The 16,596-nt window shown below is 37.5% G+C and overlaps 1 protein-coding gene across 2 annotated transcripts in view; it reads right to left on the reverse strand.

Annotated features, from left to right (window-relative positions):
• The window catches only part of ZC3H12B (zinc finger CCCH-type containing 12B), a 257,381-nt gene that overhangs the window by 52,675 nt on the left and 188,110 nt on the right, over nt 1-16,596 (reverse strand). Inside the window, exons 2-3 of one of the 2 annotated variants that reach the window (XM_061410306.1) lie at nt 8,445-8,516; nt 4,537-5,300 (exon numbers count right to left, since the gene is read on the reverse strand). In XM_061410306.1, the coding sequence (XP_061266290.1) occupies nt 4,537-5,144 (608 nt within the window). In that variant the 5' untranslated portion in view covers nt 5,145-5,300; nt 8,445-8,516. The remainder of the gene's footprint in view (nt 1-4,536; nt 5,301-8,444; nt 8,517-16,596) is intronic. The other variant, XM_061410305.1, reaches the window with a different exon arrangement.

Below are 16,596 nucleotides of genomic sequence, written 5' to 3' on the forward strand. Positions count from 1 at the left end.
GTCAATTAATTTGCAATAAAGGAGGCAGGGATATGCAATGGAGAAAAGACAGTCTCTTCAATAAGTGATGCTGGGAAAACTGGACAGCTATATGTAAGAAAATGAAATTAAAGCATTCTCTAGCACCGTAAACAATCAGAGCATCTTATACTATCAGGTTTTTCATTTGGTTATCCCATTGTCTTTGAGGGCTGGACCTTATTTTATGTGTCCCTATTTTTTCCCAGAGCACATAGCACAGTACTGGATGTTTCCACATCTCTGGGGATGGGGGCAAGTGTTTTGAGCCATACATGGAATATTTAGCAGGAATTGCTTAGCAGGCTATCTGAAGGTACATTTTAATATACAGTTCTGTATAATCTTCATAAAAACTGTATTTTACTGATGAGAAAATTAGAGTTCAGCAAGGTTAAATGACTTGGGAACACTTGTTATAGATAATATGTACAAAGTGAGAACTTACATTTTCTGGCTTCAAATGAATAAAATAAAACTAATATTTTTAATCTATTCTGTGCCAAGTACTTTGCATATTCTGATTTAGCCTGCAGATGAGCAGAGGTTGAGTTCAGAGATTGAATAACTACCCAAGGCCACACAAGTTATAAATGACTGTATTAAAATCTGACTCCAATGCTCCTGCAATATAGTATGTGGCCATTAATGTCATTAAGAACACGACATAATTTCTAATAGCAGGGAATACATTTACAGAATCCTTTCTTCAAATATTATATTTTTTATTTTTATTAAAGTACAATTGACTTACAATACTATAATAGTTTCAGGTGTGCAACATAGCCATTCAATAGATAGTATCAGTGACTCAATGAATATAAATTTGAGCCAGTTCCAGGAGATAGTGAAGGACAGGGAAGCCTGCTGTGCTGCAGTCCGTGGGGTTGCAAAGAGTTGGACATGACTTAGTGACTGAACATCAGCAAAGTTTTTTTAATATAAAATATTGACTATATTTTTCTGTGATGTAAAATATATCCTTGTGTGTTATTTATTTTATACATAGCACTGAAGTGAAGTGAAGTTGTTCAGTCGTGTCTGACTCTTTGCGACCCTGTGGACTGCAGCCCACCAGGCTCCTCCATCCATGGGATTCTCCAGGCAAGAATACTGGAGTGGGTTGCCATTTCCTTCTCCAGGGGATTTTCCTGACCCAGGGATCAAACCCAGGTCTCCTGCATTGAAGGCAGACGCTTTAACCTCTGAGCCACCAGGGAAGCCCACCGTACATAAAAGGAAGAACTAAATGTATGGTCTTCCTTGACTTTCTGTTGCTGTAGTCATGCATTACATGCTTTCTGGGTTTCTTGACAACTGAAACAAAAAGAAAACTTGTGTTCTAGCTGATTTGCATCATCTGGTAAAAGGAAATAAACCAGCACCCCAATGTTCATCTCAGGACTGTTTATAATAGCCAGGACATGGAAGCAACCTAGATGTCCATCAGCAGATGAATGGATAAGAAAGCTGTGGTACATATACACAATGGAGTATTACTCAGCCATTAAAAAGAATACATTTGAATCAGTTCTAATGAGGTGGATGAAACTGAAGCCTATTATACAGAGTGAAGTAAGCCAGAAAGAAAAACACCAATACAGTATACTAACGCATATATATGGAATTTAGAAAGATGGTAACAATAACCCTGTGTACGAGACAGCAAAAGAGACACTGATGTATAGAACAGTCTTATCGACTCGGTGGGAGAGGGTGAGGGTGGGAAGATTTGGGAGAATGGCATTTAAACATGTATAATATCATGTATGAAATGAGTCGCCAGTCCAGGTTTGATGCACGATACTGGATGCTTGGGGCTGGTGCACTGGGATGACCCAGAGGGATGGTATGGGGAGGGAGGAGGGAGGAGGGTTCAGGATGGGGAACATATGTATACCTGTGGAGGATTCATTTCGATATTTGGCAAAACTAATACAATATTTTAAAGTTTAAAAATAAAATAAAATTTAAAAAAAAAAAAAAAGAAAACAAATCTGTCATAAGAGCCTTTATCTAAGTTACCTCTCAATATCTTAACCCTATTTGGCCTATCCTCCATCTTTCTTCCCAGTAGTAACCACTAGTGTGTTCTTTATATACTTGAGTCTGTTTCCATTTTGTTATATTCCATTTTATTTTTTAGATTCCACATATAAGTGATAGCATACAGTATTTGCCTTTCTCTGTCTGACTTTTTCACTAAGCATAATACACTCTAGATTCACCCATACTGTTGCAAATAGTCAATTTTCATTCTTTTTTATGGCTGAGTAATCAGCTTATGGACATTAAGTTTGCTTCCATATCTTGGCTATTGTAAATAATGCTACTGTGAACATTGGGCTGCGTATATATATATATATATATATATTTTTTTTTTTTTCCAAATCAGTGTTTTTGTTCCCTTCAGATATATACACAGGAATGAAATAGTTGGATCATATAATAGTTCTATTTTTACTCTCTTGAAAAATATCCTTGCTCTTTTTATAATGGCTATACCACTTTACATTCCCACCAACAGTACAGTAGGGCTCTCTTTTCTCCACATCTTCACCAACACACTTGTTATTTTTTGTGATCTATTTGACAGTAGCCATTCTGACATGTGTGAGGTGATGTCTCACCATAGTTTTGATTTGCCTTTCCCTGATTATTAGCAATGTTGAGCATCCTTTCATGTGCCTATTGGCCATCTGTATGTCTTCTTTGGAAACATATCTATTCAAGTTTTATGCTCATTTTTAAATTGAATTGTTTGGCTTTTTTTTAAAAATATTGAATTGTATGCACTGTTTATGCATTTTGGACATTAATCCTAACAGTCATATCACTAGCAAATATTTTCTTCTATTCAGTAGGTTTTCTTTTAATTTTGTCAAAGGTTTCCTTTGTTATGCAACAGCTTTTAAGTTTAATTTCGTGCCATTTGTTTACTTTAACTTTTATTTCCTTTGCTTTAGGAGACAGGTTTAAAAGCATATTGCTATGATTTATGTCAAAAAGTGTTCTGCCTATATTTTCCTTTAGAAATTTTATGGCTTATGGTCTTACATTTAGGTATTTAATTCATTTTTTCTTAATTTTTGTATGTGGTATCAGGGAACCCATAGCTCAGTTGGTAAAGAATCCGCCTGCAATGCAGGAGACCCCGGTTTGATTCTTGGGTCAGGAAGATCCCCTGGAGAAGGGATAGGCTACCCACTTCAGTATTCTTGTGCTTCCCTTCTGGTTCAGCTGGTAAAGAATCCACCTCTAATGCGGGAGACCTGAGTTCAATCCCTGGGTTGAGAAGATCCCCTGTAGAAGGGAAAGGCTACCTACTCTAGGGGTCGCCAAGAGTCAGACACGACTGAACAACTTTCACTCACTGGCTCAGGAGATAAAGAATCTGTCTGCAATGCAGGGGACATAGGAGATGCAGGTTCATTCCCTGTGTCAAGAAGATCCCTGGGTTGAGAATACTCTCCAGTATTGAGAACACTTCAGTATTTTTGCCTGAAAAATCAAGATATTGGCAAAGCTGTGTTCTTTCTGACAGCTGCAAAGAAGAATACTTCCCTAACTTCTTCAGTTTCTGGAGGTTGCTCACATTCCTTGGTTCACAGTCTCTTTCTTACATCTCTCCAACTTCTTATTTCTGTCATCAAATCACTTACTATTCATTCTGAGCCTGTTGCCTCCCTCCCTCTTATAAGGACCCTTGAGGTTACATTGAGCCCACCATAAAATACAGGATAATTTTCCCCATCTCAAGGTCATTAGCTTAATCATATTTGCAAAGTTGCTTTTTATCATGTAAGAAAATATATTCTCAGATTCTAAGGATTAGGATGTGAACTTCATTAGGGGACGATTATTCAGTCTACCATGTTACTTCAGCTCAGAGACAATCATTGGGATGAGAAAAGTCATAATGGTACTTGCGGTTGTAATACAACTTGAAGGGTATAGAAATAAGGAGGTGATCACTCCTAGACTGGAAAATGACATACACCCATGTACTGGGGGTAGGAATCATCACAATTTACATGGAGTTTGTTAAAGAGATTAATATAAATGCAATATGCATGAGAATTGTAATCAAGTGGGAGAAAGGAAAGATCAAATCACAAAGTCAAGCAAAGGGATACAAATTTGAGGTAAGCTTGGAAATTTTGAATTACTGAAAGCTCCCAAGTAAGCCCCCAAGTGACATTATAAAAGCATTATTTTCCAGATGATTTGTTTAGCCAAGTAGAGGTGGGAGAGGGGACCTCAAGAGGAACAAATGCTGATTGGTTACATCTCCTCTGAAGTATCACTGATGTCTAAGGTGCTTTCAGAACACCTGAAAACAAGCTGGCAACGATTTCAAAGGCAATATAAAAGGTCAGTCAGGATCATTTTAGCATCTTTCCATCGAGAGGAACACAAATCACAGACAACTAAGGGCCTCCCATATTGTAAAGGAAGCCAATTTCTATGAGGTCAAGGCAGTTTTAAAGAAAGAGAAAGAAAATATACCAGTCTTACCTCATTGCCACATTACTTCCATCTATGACAACTGGCCTCAAATTGTCACTGTTGTCTATTTCATCTTCAAGAGACAGCTCAGGGCTTGTGATCTCTCTGGAGCTGGGCCCTCGAGGCCCTAACAGATTCAAGTTAACTTGCCCTTCCAAATCACCTTTGTTCCCAAGTCTGACAAGCTCTGCCAATACATCATTAATAAGCGATTCTGGACCCAGCTTGTTCAGCACTGATTGAATCTGTTCCTCTGCATAACCCAACTTTAAAGCAAAATCCATCTTGGTTTGGTATTCTTTTTCCAAGTCAAGCTTCCCATCATGTAGAATGCTGCTCTGGGAGAAGCTTGGATGATCTAGGCAGGGTGATCTACATAGCTGACGGTGTGGCTTAGAAAGGATATCCTTTTTATTCAATTGAACATCTCCCAGTTGGCATCTATTGTCATTGTTGCTCTTTTTAAGGCTCATTTGTTCAGGATCACTCTCACAGCCCAGCCACTCTTCAGAATCAGCATTGCCCTGCTCTGTATTCTCTTGCTTAGACTGCTGCTTCTCTTCCTTGGAGGCACTCTTCTTCATTTTTGGTGTTTCCACTGCAGCGGTGGCTGTCATCCCGGTCAATGGGCAATCTAAGGTCTAATCAGCTTTTTTTTCTTTTTAACTTGCTTGGAATTCATGTACATTGGCATTCCTTTGCATAAAATGTGGTGGCAGTGGTAGCACAATAGTTTGCCTGTTTGGTTTGTTATGTTTAGATGTTACCAGTTCCTACAAATAAACACACATATCATAATCATGTTTAGTAAACTTATGGAAAATTATTTTAGAATATGGTGCTTTCTTCCTAAGAAACTACAGGCTGTCTGATATATTTTTCTGCTTAAAATGATTGGACTCAAAATAATATCAAATGTCTTTTCAGATCACAACAGTATTAGACTATAAAATCAACTATAAGGAAAACAACTAAAAGAAAAGAAAAAAAAAACACGTGGAGTCTAAACAGCATACTACTAAACAACCAATGGGTCATTGAAGAAATCAAAGATAAAATAAAAAAAAATATCTTGGGATAAAAATGTTAACACAATGACACAGAAATCTATAGGGCTGCAGGAAAGTAGTTCTAAGAGGGAAGTTTATAGTGATTCAAGCCTACCTCAGAAAACAAGAAAAATCTCAAACAAACCAATCTAAGTTAAAGGAACTAGAAAAAGAAAAACAAACAAAACCCACAGTTAGTAGAAGGAAATAAATAATAAAGATTAAAGCAGAAATAAGTGAAATATAAACTAAAAAGCAATAGAAAAGATTAATGAAAGTTAAGAGCTGGTTCTTTGAAAAGATACACAAAATTGAAAAACCGTTAGCCAGAACTAATCAAACAGAAAGTTTCCCCAGTGGCTCAGATAGTAAAGAATCTGCCTACAATGTGGAAGACCCAGGTTCGATCCCTGGGTCAGGAAGGTCCCCTGGAAAAGGGACTGGCTACCCACTCCAGTATTCTTGCCTAGAGAATCACATGGACAGAGGAGCCTGGTGGGCTACAGTACATGGGGTCTCAAAGAGTTGGACACGACTGAGTGAGTAACAGACACATCAAAAAAGAGAAGGCCTAGATAAATAAAATCATAAATGAAAAAAAAAATAACAACTGACAACACAAAAATACAAAAAATAACAAGAAAATTACTATAAACAAATATATGCTCCAAAAATGGACAACCTAAAAGAAATGGATAAATTCTTAGAAATACAGTCTCTGAAGACTAATCAGGAAGAGATAGATAAAAATACAAACAAACCAATTGCCAGGAATGAAATTAAATCTGTAATTTAAAACTTTTCAACAAACAAAAGTCTAACACGAGATGGCTTCACAGATAAATTCTACCAAACATTTAAAAAAGAGCTACTGCCTCTCCTCAGACTATTTCAAAAATTGAAGAGGAGAAAATGCCTTCAATGCTGCTTTCAAGCCAGTATTACCCTGATTAAAAAAAAAAAAAAAAATAGACAAAGATAATCTAAAAAAGAAAATTGCAGGCAAACATCACTGATAAACATAAATGCAAAAACACTCAACAAAGTATTACCAAACTAAATTCAACAGTAAGTTAGAAGGTTCACACACCATGATTCAAAAGTAGTTTTCAAAGGGATGCAAAGATCTTTCAATATCCGCAAATCATTGTGATTCACCACATTAACAAATAGAATAAAATCATATGGTCACTTCAATTGATTTAGGAAAAGCTTTTGACAAAATGTAGCGTCTGTTTCAGAGAAGGCAATGGCACCCCACTCCAGTACTCTTGCCTAGAAAATCCCATGGATGGCAAAGCCTGTTGGGCTGCAGTCCATGGGGCCGCTAAGAGTCGGACACAGGTGAGCAACTTTACTTTCAGTTTTCACTTTCATGCATTGGAGAAGCAAATGGCAACCCACTCCAGTGTTCTTGCCTGGAGAATCCCAGGGACGGGGGAGCCTGGTTGGCTTCCGTCTATGGGTTCACACAGAGCCGAACATGACTGAAGTGGCTTAGCAGCAGCAGCAGCGTCTGTTTACAATAAAACCTCTCCAGAAAGTGGGAATAGAAGCAACATACCTAAACATAATAAAGGCCTTATATGCCCCTACAACCAACAATATACTCAATTGTGAAATTCAGAAAACACTTCCTCTAAGATCAGGAACAAGATAAGATTGCTCACTCTCAGAGTATTGAAAGTTTTAATCACAACAATTATACAAGAAAAAGAAATGAAAGTAATCCAAATTAGAAAGAAAGAAGTCAAACTTCTTGCAGATGACATGATACTATATACAGAAACCCTAAAGACTCCACCAAAAAAAAAAAAAAACCTATTATATCTGATAAATGAATTCACTAAAGTTACAAGATACAAAATTAATATGCAGAAATCTGTAGTTTTTATATACAAGAAAAACCATCTATCAGAAAGAAAAATTTTAAATCCCACTTATAATTGCATCAAACAGAATCAAATACCTAGGAATAAATTTAACTGGGGTGGTGAAAAGCCTGTACTCTGAACAGGATAAGACATTGACAAAAGAAATTGAAGAATACACAAACAAATAGAAGATATACCTTGCTCATGGATTAGAAGAATTAATATTGTTAAGACATCCATATTACACAAAGTGATCTACAGATTCAATGCAATCTCAATCAAAGCATCAATAGCAGTTTTCACAGGACTAGAACAAATAATTCTAAAGTTTATATAGAACCATGAAAGACCCTGGATAGTCAAAGTAATTTTGAGGGAAAAAAAAAAAAAAAGCTGGAGGTATCACACTCCTTTACTTAAAACTTTACTGCAAAGCTATAGTAATTAAACCAGTATGTAAATTCGTACAAAAAGACACACAAATCAATGGGAGAGAGCCCCCAAATAAGCCAATGCCTATAGGATCAATTAATTTATGACAAAGGAGACAGGAATATACAATGGGGAAAAGAGAGCTTCTTCAATAAATGGTGTTGGGGAGGAGAGAGTGGGATGAATTAAGAAGGCAGCACTGACATATATACAATATCAAGTGCAAAATAGTTAGCAAGTGAGAAGCAGTTGTATAGCACAGGGAACTCAGCTCAATGCCCTGTGATGACCTAGAGGGCTGGCATTGGGGCGAGGCAGAGGGAGGCTCAAGAGGGAGGAGATATAGGTATACTTATAGCTAATTCACGTTGTTGTGTAACAGAAACCAACACAACATGGTAAAGCAACTATACTTCAATTAAAAATAAATTAAAATGGTGTTGGGAAAAATTTAATACCTGTATGTAAAAGAATCAAACTGGACTAAATTCTTATACTACATAGAAAAATAAATTCAAAATTGATTAAAGATTAAAGTGTAAGACCTGAAACCATAGAATACCTAAAATAAAACATAGGCAGTATGTTCTTGCCATCAGTCTTAGCAACAGTTTTTTGGCGTGTCCTTACAATCCTGCAACAAAAGGAAAAAAAAAAAAAATGAGACTACATCAGACTAAAAAGTGCTTACATAGTGAAGGAAATTATCAATGAAAGGAAAGCAACCTACTAAATAAGATAAGATATTTGAAAATAATATGTTTGATAAAGGCTTAATATCCACAATATATAAATAACTCATACAACTCAATAACAAAAAACCCCCCAAACTTTCTGATTAAATATCAGAGGACCTGAGTAGACATTTCTCCAAAGAAGACATACAGATGGCCAATCTCTGAGACATGAAAAAATGTTTAACTTCATTAATCATCAGTGAAATGCATCAAAACAATATCACTTCCCACCTGTCAGAATGGCTATCATTGAAATGCATAACAAGTGTTGATGAGGATGTGGAGAAAAGGGAACCCTCCTGTACTATTGGTGTAGATGTAAATTGTCACAGGCAATATGGAAAATATCATGCAGGTTCTTCAAAAAATTAAAAATAAAACTACCAGTATTCCCACTTATGGATATAAAGTAAGCAAAAACACCAACTCAGAAAGATATATGCACCCCTATGTTCATTGCAGCATTATTTACAGTAACGAAGATATGAAATAAATTTAAGTATCCATCAATAGATGAATGGATAAAAATATCTGGGAGATATATATGTACATACACACAAACAATGGAATATAATTCAGCTATAAAATAGAAAGAAATCTTGCCTTTTAAGACAACATGAATGGACCTAGAAGGTATTAGGTTTTGTTTGTTTTTGCCTTGCAGTGCAGCTTGTGGGATCTTAGTTCCCCAACCAGGAATCAAACCTGGGCCCTTGGCAGTGAAAACACAGAATTCTAACCACTGTACCTCCAGGGAATTCCCTAGAGGGTATTAAGTGAAATAAGTCAGACAGACAGAGAAAGACAAATACTGTAAATTTCACTTACATGTGGAATCTAAAAAACAAAACAAATGAATAAACATAACAAAACAGAAACAGAATTATAGATCAGAGAACAAACTGATGGTTGCTGCTTGGAGTGGGGTTGTGGGAGTGAGGGGTTGGGTGAAATAGGTGAAGTGGATTAAGATTTATTATTTGTTATTATTTATTATTTATTGAATTTATTATTCCAACAATAAAATAAATAAGTCTAATATACAGCATAAGGAATATAACTAATAATACTGTAATAATTTTGTATGGTGTCAAATGGTTACAAGACTTTTTAGGGTAATCATTTTGTAATGTATTTAGATATCAGACCACTATGTTGTAAACCTGGAACTAATAATATTGCACATCACCTATATTTCAATAAAAAATATTTGCACCCAGCTTATGTAAAAAAAAATATAGTTTCTATAAATCCAAAGTGCTATCCATTGTGCTACAGAGACTCCTAAGAATCTCTATTTCTCTACTAATTCTAGACACAAAATTTTCAGTGATGGTCATAGTGCTTTAATTCCTCCCCTCTCCAACAAAAATCATAGCCAAATTTAACTGCTTATCACAAAAACTTGAAGGAAGGGAAACATGGCATTTCAATAGGGTAGAGAAACATATACGTCCTTCAAAGAACTCTTTCTTCTTTTAGGTCAGGTAGTGTCAGTTGCTCAGTCATATCTGACTCTTTGCGACCCCATGGACTGTAGCTCACCAGGCTCCACTGTCAGTGGGATTCTCCAATCAAGAATACTGGAGTGGACTGCCATTCCCTTCTCCCGAGGATCTTCCTGACCCAGGGATCGAGCTTGGGTCTCCTGCACTTCCTCTTTACTGTTTGAGCTACAGGGAAGTCGGTGTCAGGTAAAATTTCCAAATATCACACCATATTCTTCTTGTTGTGCTTCCCTGGTGGCTCAGACAGTAAAGAATCTGCCTGCAATGCAGGAGATCTGGGTTCCATCCCTGGATTGGGAAGATCCCCGGAGAAGGGAATGGCAACTCACTCCAGTATTCTTGTCTGGAGAATTCTGTGACAGAAGAGCCTGGCGGGCTACAGTCCATGGGGTCACAAAGAGTTGGACATGACTGACTAACACACACACACACACACACACATTCTTACTAAAGCTGAGCTCCACTCCTGAAGAGGACAACTTCTCTAGCATCACATTTTTTTTTTTTTTGCAAAATATCAGGGTCCCTATCTACTGGAGACAATGGAAAATCACTAAAATTGTTTTCAAGCAATTGAAGCTGGTTATAAAGGTCACAAATAGAGATGTGTGCTTCAGTTAAGGAAAAAGTTGTGTTCATACTCATGAGTTGTATCTGTACCCTCTTTTATCTATTGTAATTGTATTTGTTATACTGTAAAAAGGATAAAATCAACTCAATTTGCATGAGAAACTAGAATATTTTAAAATAACATTACTTATAAATTAGGGTCAAGGGGCAATTTTATTTCTAAACTTCTTTCAGCTACATCATCTGTCCCCTTAGGTTTGAGTTGTAATCTGGTCAAGGTGTTTCACTTACCTCGAGCCTCAGTTTCCTCATATATGAATTGAGGATATTGATAGTTACTTCACAGAACAAGGATTTCATCAAATGAATAAGGAAAGTGCTTAGAAAAGTGAACAGAACATAGTAGGTTCTCAGTATATGCAAAGAGCACAATAGAAACCACCGGGAGTTTGGTTTTAAAAAAGCAAAGAAGATACTGACAGTGAGACAAGACTATATAGACCTGTGAGCACTGAAAAGCTCTTTCAGATAGTAGCTGTGCTCACTAATTTAAACCAGACTATCTGTAACTGGTGTACTAGGATTTTCCAGTAACATCTCAATACTGCTCATATAAACAAGAAGAAAAAGTCACCAGCAGCTTTATCTAAGATTAATATGGATAACTGCATATCTTAGTAGAGTAACATTTGGAAAAAACATATGCACACAGAATTGGCATCTCAGAACTGACATTTAGGCAGCATATAGTGACTTCTCTAAAGATTATATTACCATTAATTTCTTTTAATTTTTTGCTTAGTATAGATGCATAGACATTCATTTCACTGTTACATCTCCATTCATCTACTGTTATCAATTTTAAAGCCTACTTGCTTTACAAGTTCCATTTTTGCTACTGACTTACTCTCTTGAAAATAATTTCTAGTGCACATGGGGAATTGAAAAAATTTCCCCTGAATTTATTCAAAGATCCAAAGGAATTTAAAAGCAACAGTTTATACGACTAAATGTATATTTTTCCTGGCCAATGAAAAGTACCTGTAAAAGATAAATTTGACTGCTGTTAGCTAGCAGATCAAATGTCTAGTTATTACTGTGAGTTTCCTATTCATTAATCTAAGGTAGAAGAGAAATAAATTACTTGGTAGACATAAACTTTGATTACCTTTTAAAACCTGAAGCAACTTTTAAAAAGAAATGCTGGTATCTGTCCTAAAACCCATGTAGGTATGTAAGTGTCATGTGATTTCTGTGTTTATTTTGTCTTACAATGCAAACTTTTTTAAGGCAAAGATACCAGGAAAGTGTTTTCATTTAAAAGAATAGTAACTGGTTGACAGGCACTGTGGTAAGCCCCAGGTCTAGAAGGAGAGATCAGAACTGATCCTGCCTTCAAAGAACTCTTAAACTAATCTAAAAAATAGCTGTAAGTGGCTCTAGGAAATGCTGAAACACAATTCTATAGAGAGATATCATCTCAAATATAGTCCAGGTTGGGACACTTTTGAGAATGAAGAAGCATCATTGATAATTATCTCAGGACAATAGGCATGAACTGACGATATGCTGGGAAAACAGAGATGTATTTTGGTCCTTCAAGTTACTTGAAAATTTTCATTGATATACAGAAGAAGGAATGTTCAGTTTTATCAGTAGGGTGGGAGATAGGGGTGGTGGTTAAAGGGATAATGAAGAATTCAAGAAAGATATAATACTTGGAGTAATTTTCAGACTAATTAATTAATTGGCATCTATTTAGTGCTGGCCTTTATGGTGGAAAGTGAAGAGGAACTAAAAAGCCTCTTGATGAAAGTGAAAGTGGAGAGTAAAAAAAGTTGGCTTAAAGCTCAACATTCAGAAAACAAAGATCATGGCATCTGGTCCTATCACTTCATGGGAAATAGATGGGGAAACAGTGGAAACAGTGGCAGACTTTATTTTTGGGGGCTCCAAAATCACTGCAGATGGTGATTGCAGCCATGAAATTAAAAGATGCTTACTCCTTGGAAGGAAAGTTATGATCAACCTAGATAGCATATTCAAAAGCAGAGACATTACTTGGCCAACAAAGGTTCGTCTAGTTAAGGCTATGGTTTTTCCTGTGGTCATGGATGGATGTGAGAGTTGGACTGTGAAGAAGGCTGAGAGCCGAAGAATTGATGCTTTTGAACTGTGGTGTTGGAGAAGACTCTTGAGAGTCCCTTGGACTGCAAGGAGATCCAACCAGTCCATTTTGAAGGAGATCATCCCTGGGATTTCTTTGGAAGGAATGATGCTAAAGCTGAAACTCCAGTACTTGGGCCACCTCATGTGAAGAGTTGACTCATTGGAAAAGACTCTGATGCTGGGAGGGATTAGGGACAGGAGGAGAAGGGACGACAGAGGATGAGATGGCTGGATGGCATCACAGACTCGATAGACATGAGTCTGGGTGAACTCTGGGAGTTGGTGATGGACAGGGAGGCCTGGCGTGCTGTGATTCATGGGGTCGCAAAGAGTTGGACACGACTGAGCGACTGAACTGAACTGAACTAAACTGAATGCTCCAGGAGGCATGTTAGCTGCTGGGGTGTAAAAACGGACAAGAATTCTGATCTTATGGTGCTTATAGTGGTGCTGGTGGGAGTGGAGATAGACAATAATCAAATAATTACATAGTTCATAATTACAAACTGTAACACGTGATTAACTGTTAAAAAGTATAGGGGAACATGAGTTTTAAAAGAAGGTGTGACGATACTGGATGCTTGGGGCTGGTGCACTGGGATGACCCAGATGGAGGGTATGGGGAGGGAGGAGGGAGGAGGGTTCAGGATGGGGAACACAGGTATACCTGTGGCGGATTCATTTTGATATTTGGCAAAACTAATACAATATTGTAAAGTTTAAAAATAAAATTAAAAAAATAAAATAATATAAAGATAAAAAAGAAAAGAAAGTGTGACAATTTACTGAATAGGGAAAAACTTTTAAAGTTATAAATATATGAAGATTAATGTGATAATATACCTTAATTAATGGCTCATGCTTAACATTACTGGTGAAGATGGCTAAAGGAAAATAGTTGCTTTTGTTGAAAAAGCGAGGTGACCGGGTAGAAGAGGATGTTCCAGCTGCTGTTTACAACCGGTTTTTAAATGAGTTTTTATCTTTCATTATTATTTATAGAAAAATATCACAAATACTGACATTGGAAAAATCACATTAATCAGAAGAAATTATAGGACTGGATGTAATTTGTTTTAAAAAGTTAAGAGCTTTTAATAAACAAATGATTGCAAAGTTGCATTTGAATCTAAAAAAGGAGAGAAACAAATGCAGGCAAAAGCTTTCAAGACTGACAAGGGATTTCTGCCAAGGGAAAAAATCTCAACCTTACCATTCAGTTGGCTCACTCCATTTCTTCATGCACTCCTCCCCTAGCCTTTTATTATGAAATACAATTCATTCATTTTGCATTTGCAACAGAATGAATTTCTAATATCAGTCAGGTTCTGATACAAACCCCACTTCATCTTTTACAAAATCTGCCAAACAACACCCTGTATGGAGACAGAAATATCTGGCCATATCTACTGAGTCAAAATCATTGGAAATGTTCAAAGAAGTCTAATAGTCATGTAGAACAGAGTCATCAAGCAGTACCCAAGTCAAGAAGAGAAGAGTAAATTATCAATTATCTATATATGCCTAAGCACCTTTATTATTCATGGAGCTGTTAAATTTCAAGTTGTGATCTGAGAAGACATGGGTTGAGAGGGACTTACGGATACCTAATAAGAGTGTTAATAGCCTTAGAAGGGAGCTCCAGACTACCAAAGCAGCAGGAGGAAATAAAACTGCAAGGGACAGACTTTTTTCCCCCTTTCTTTTAAAATTCTTTGTTGTCACAATGATGTCTGGTTCCACCTGAACTTAACTTTATCTCAAACCTTGGGCTAACCAACACTTTTTTCTCATGGAAATGTCTTCCTTAAGCTATGCTAATGAACTATATATTTGCTTGGAAATCTGCCTTTCTTCAAGATTCATGTGAATTGTTTTATGGCCTGAGAGGACTCATTTTATGCCAGTGTTATTTCAAAATGCATGTTGTGGGTGAGGGACCTGGTGCAACTCTCTGTTTTGAGGCATTTCCTTTCTCTTATTCAGTTCAGTTCAGTCGCTCAGTCGTGTCCAACTCTTTGTGACCCCATGAATCGCAGCACGCCAGGCCCCCCTCTCCATAACCAACTCCCAAAGTTCACTCAAACTCACATCCATTGAGTTGGTGATACCATCCAGCCATCTCATCCTCTGTCATCCCCTTCTCCTCCTGCCCCCAATCTCTCCCAGAATCAGAGTCTCTTCCAATGAGTCAACTCTTCACATGAGGTGGTCAAAGTACTGGAGTTTCAGCTTTAGCATCATTCCTTCCAAAGAACACCCAAGGCTGATCTCCTTTAGAATGGACTGGTTGGATCTCCTTGCAGTCCAAGGGACTCTCAAGAGTCTTCTCCAACACCACACTTCAAAAGCATCAATTCGTCCGTGCTCAGCTTTCTTCACAGTCCAACTCTCATATCCATACATGACTACTGGAAATAAGCCACCACCAACAGGAAGAGTCTGGGAAAGGTTAAAAGGAGACACCGCATCTCTGTCCACTTCCCAGAATCCCTCTTGCTAACATCCATCTTGGCTGAGCAATGCATGTGCCACCAGGAGAGACTCTGAATTGGAATGATTGCCCAAAGACCACGTGGAAACTAATCCCATCACCATAAAACCCAAGACTGTGAGCCATGCAACAGAGCGGTTCTCCTGGGTTCCCTTACCCTACTGCTCTCCACCCAGGTACCCTTTCCCAATAAAGTCTCTTGCTTTGTCAGCACAGGTGTCTCCTTGGACAATTCATTTCCGAGTGTTAGACAAGAGCCCAGTTTCGGGCCTTGGAAGGGGTCCGCCTTCCTGCAACAAAACCATAGCCTTGACTAGACAGACCTTTGTTGGCAAAGTAATGTCTCTGCTTTTGAATATGCTATCTAGGTTGGTCATAACTTTCCTTCCAAGGAGTAAGCGTCTTTTAATTTCATGGCTGCAGTCACCATCTGCAGTGGTTTTGGAGCCCAGAAAAATAAAGTCTGACCCTGTTTCCACTGTTTCCCCATCTATTTCCCATGAAGTGATGGGACCAGATGCCATGATCTTCGTTTTCTGAATGCTGAGCTTTAAGCCAACTTTTTCACTCTCCTCTTTCACTTTCATCAAGAGGCTTTTTAGTTCCTCTTCATTTTATGCCATAAGGGTGGTGTCATCTGCATATCTGAGGTTATTGATATTTCTCCTGGCAATCTTGATTCCAGCTTGTGCTTCTTCCTACCCAGCATTTTTCATGATGTACTCTGCATATAAATTAAATAAGCAGGGTGACAATATAGAGCCTTGACGTACTCCTTTTCCTATTTGGAACCAGTCTGTTGTTTCATGTCCAGTTCTAACTGTTGCTTCCTGACCTGCATATAGGTTTCTCAAGAGGTGGGTCAGGTGGTCTGGTATTCCCATCTCTTGAAGAATTTTCCAGTTTATTGTGATCCACACAGTCAAAGGCTTTGGCATAGTCAATAAAGCAGAAATAGATGTTTTTCTGGAACTCTTGCTTTTTCAATGATCCAGCAGATGTTGGCAATTTCATCTCTGGTTCCTCTGCCTTTTCTAAAACCAGCTTGAACATCTGAAAGTTCACGGTTCATGTATTGCTGAAGCCTGGCTTGGAGAATTTTGAGCATTACTTTACTAGTGTGTGAGATGAGTGTAATTGTGCGGTAGTTTGAGCATTCTTTGGCATTGCCTTTCTTTGGGATTGGAATGAAAACTGACCTTTTCCAGTCCTGTGGCCAATGCTGAATTTTCCAAA

This window comes from Bos javanicus, chromosome X (genome assembly GCF_032452875.1).
Source record: "Bos javanicus breed banteng chromosome X, ARS-OSU_banteng_1.0, whole genome shotgun sequence".
In the NCBI taxonomy this organism is placed as follows: Eukaryota; Metazoa; Chordata; class Mammalia; order Artiodactyla; family Bovidae; genus Bos; species Bos javanicus.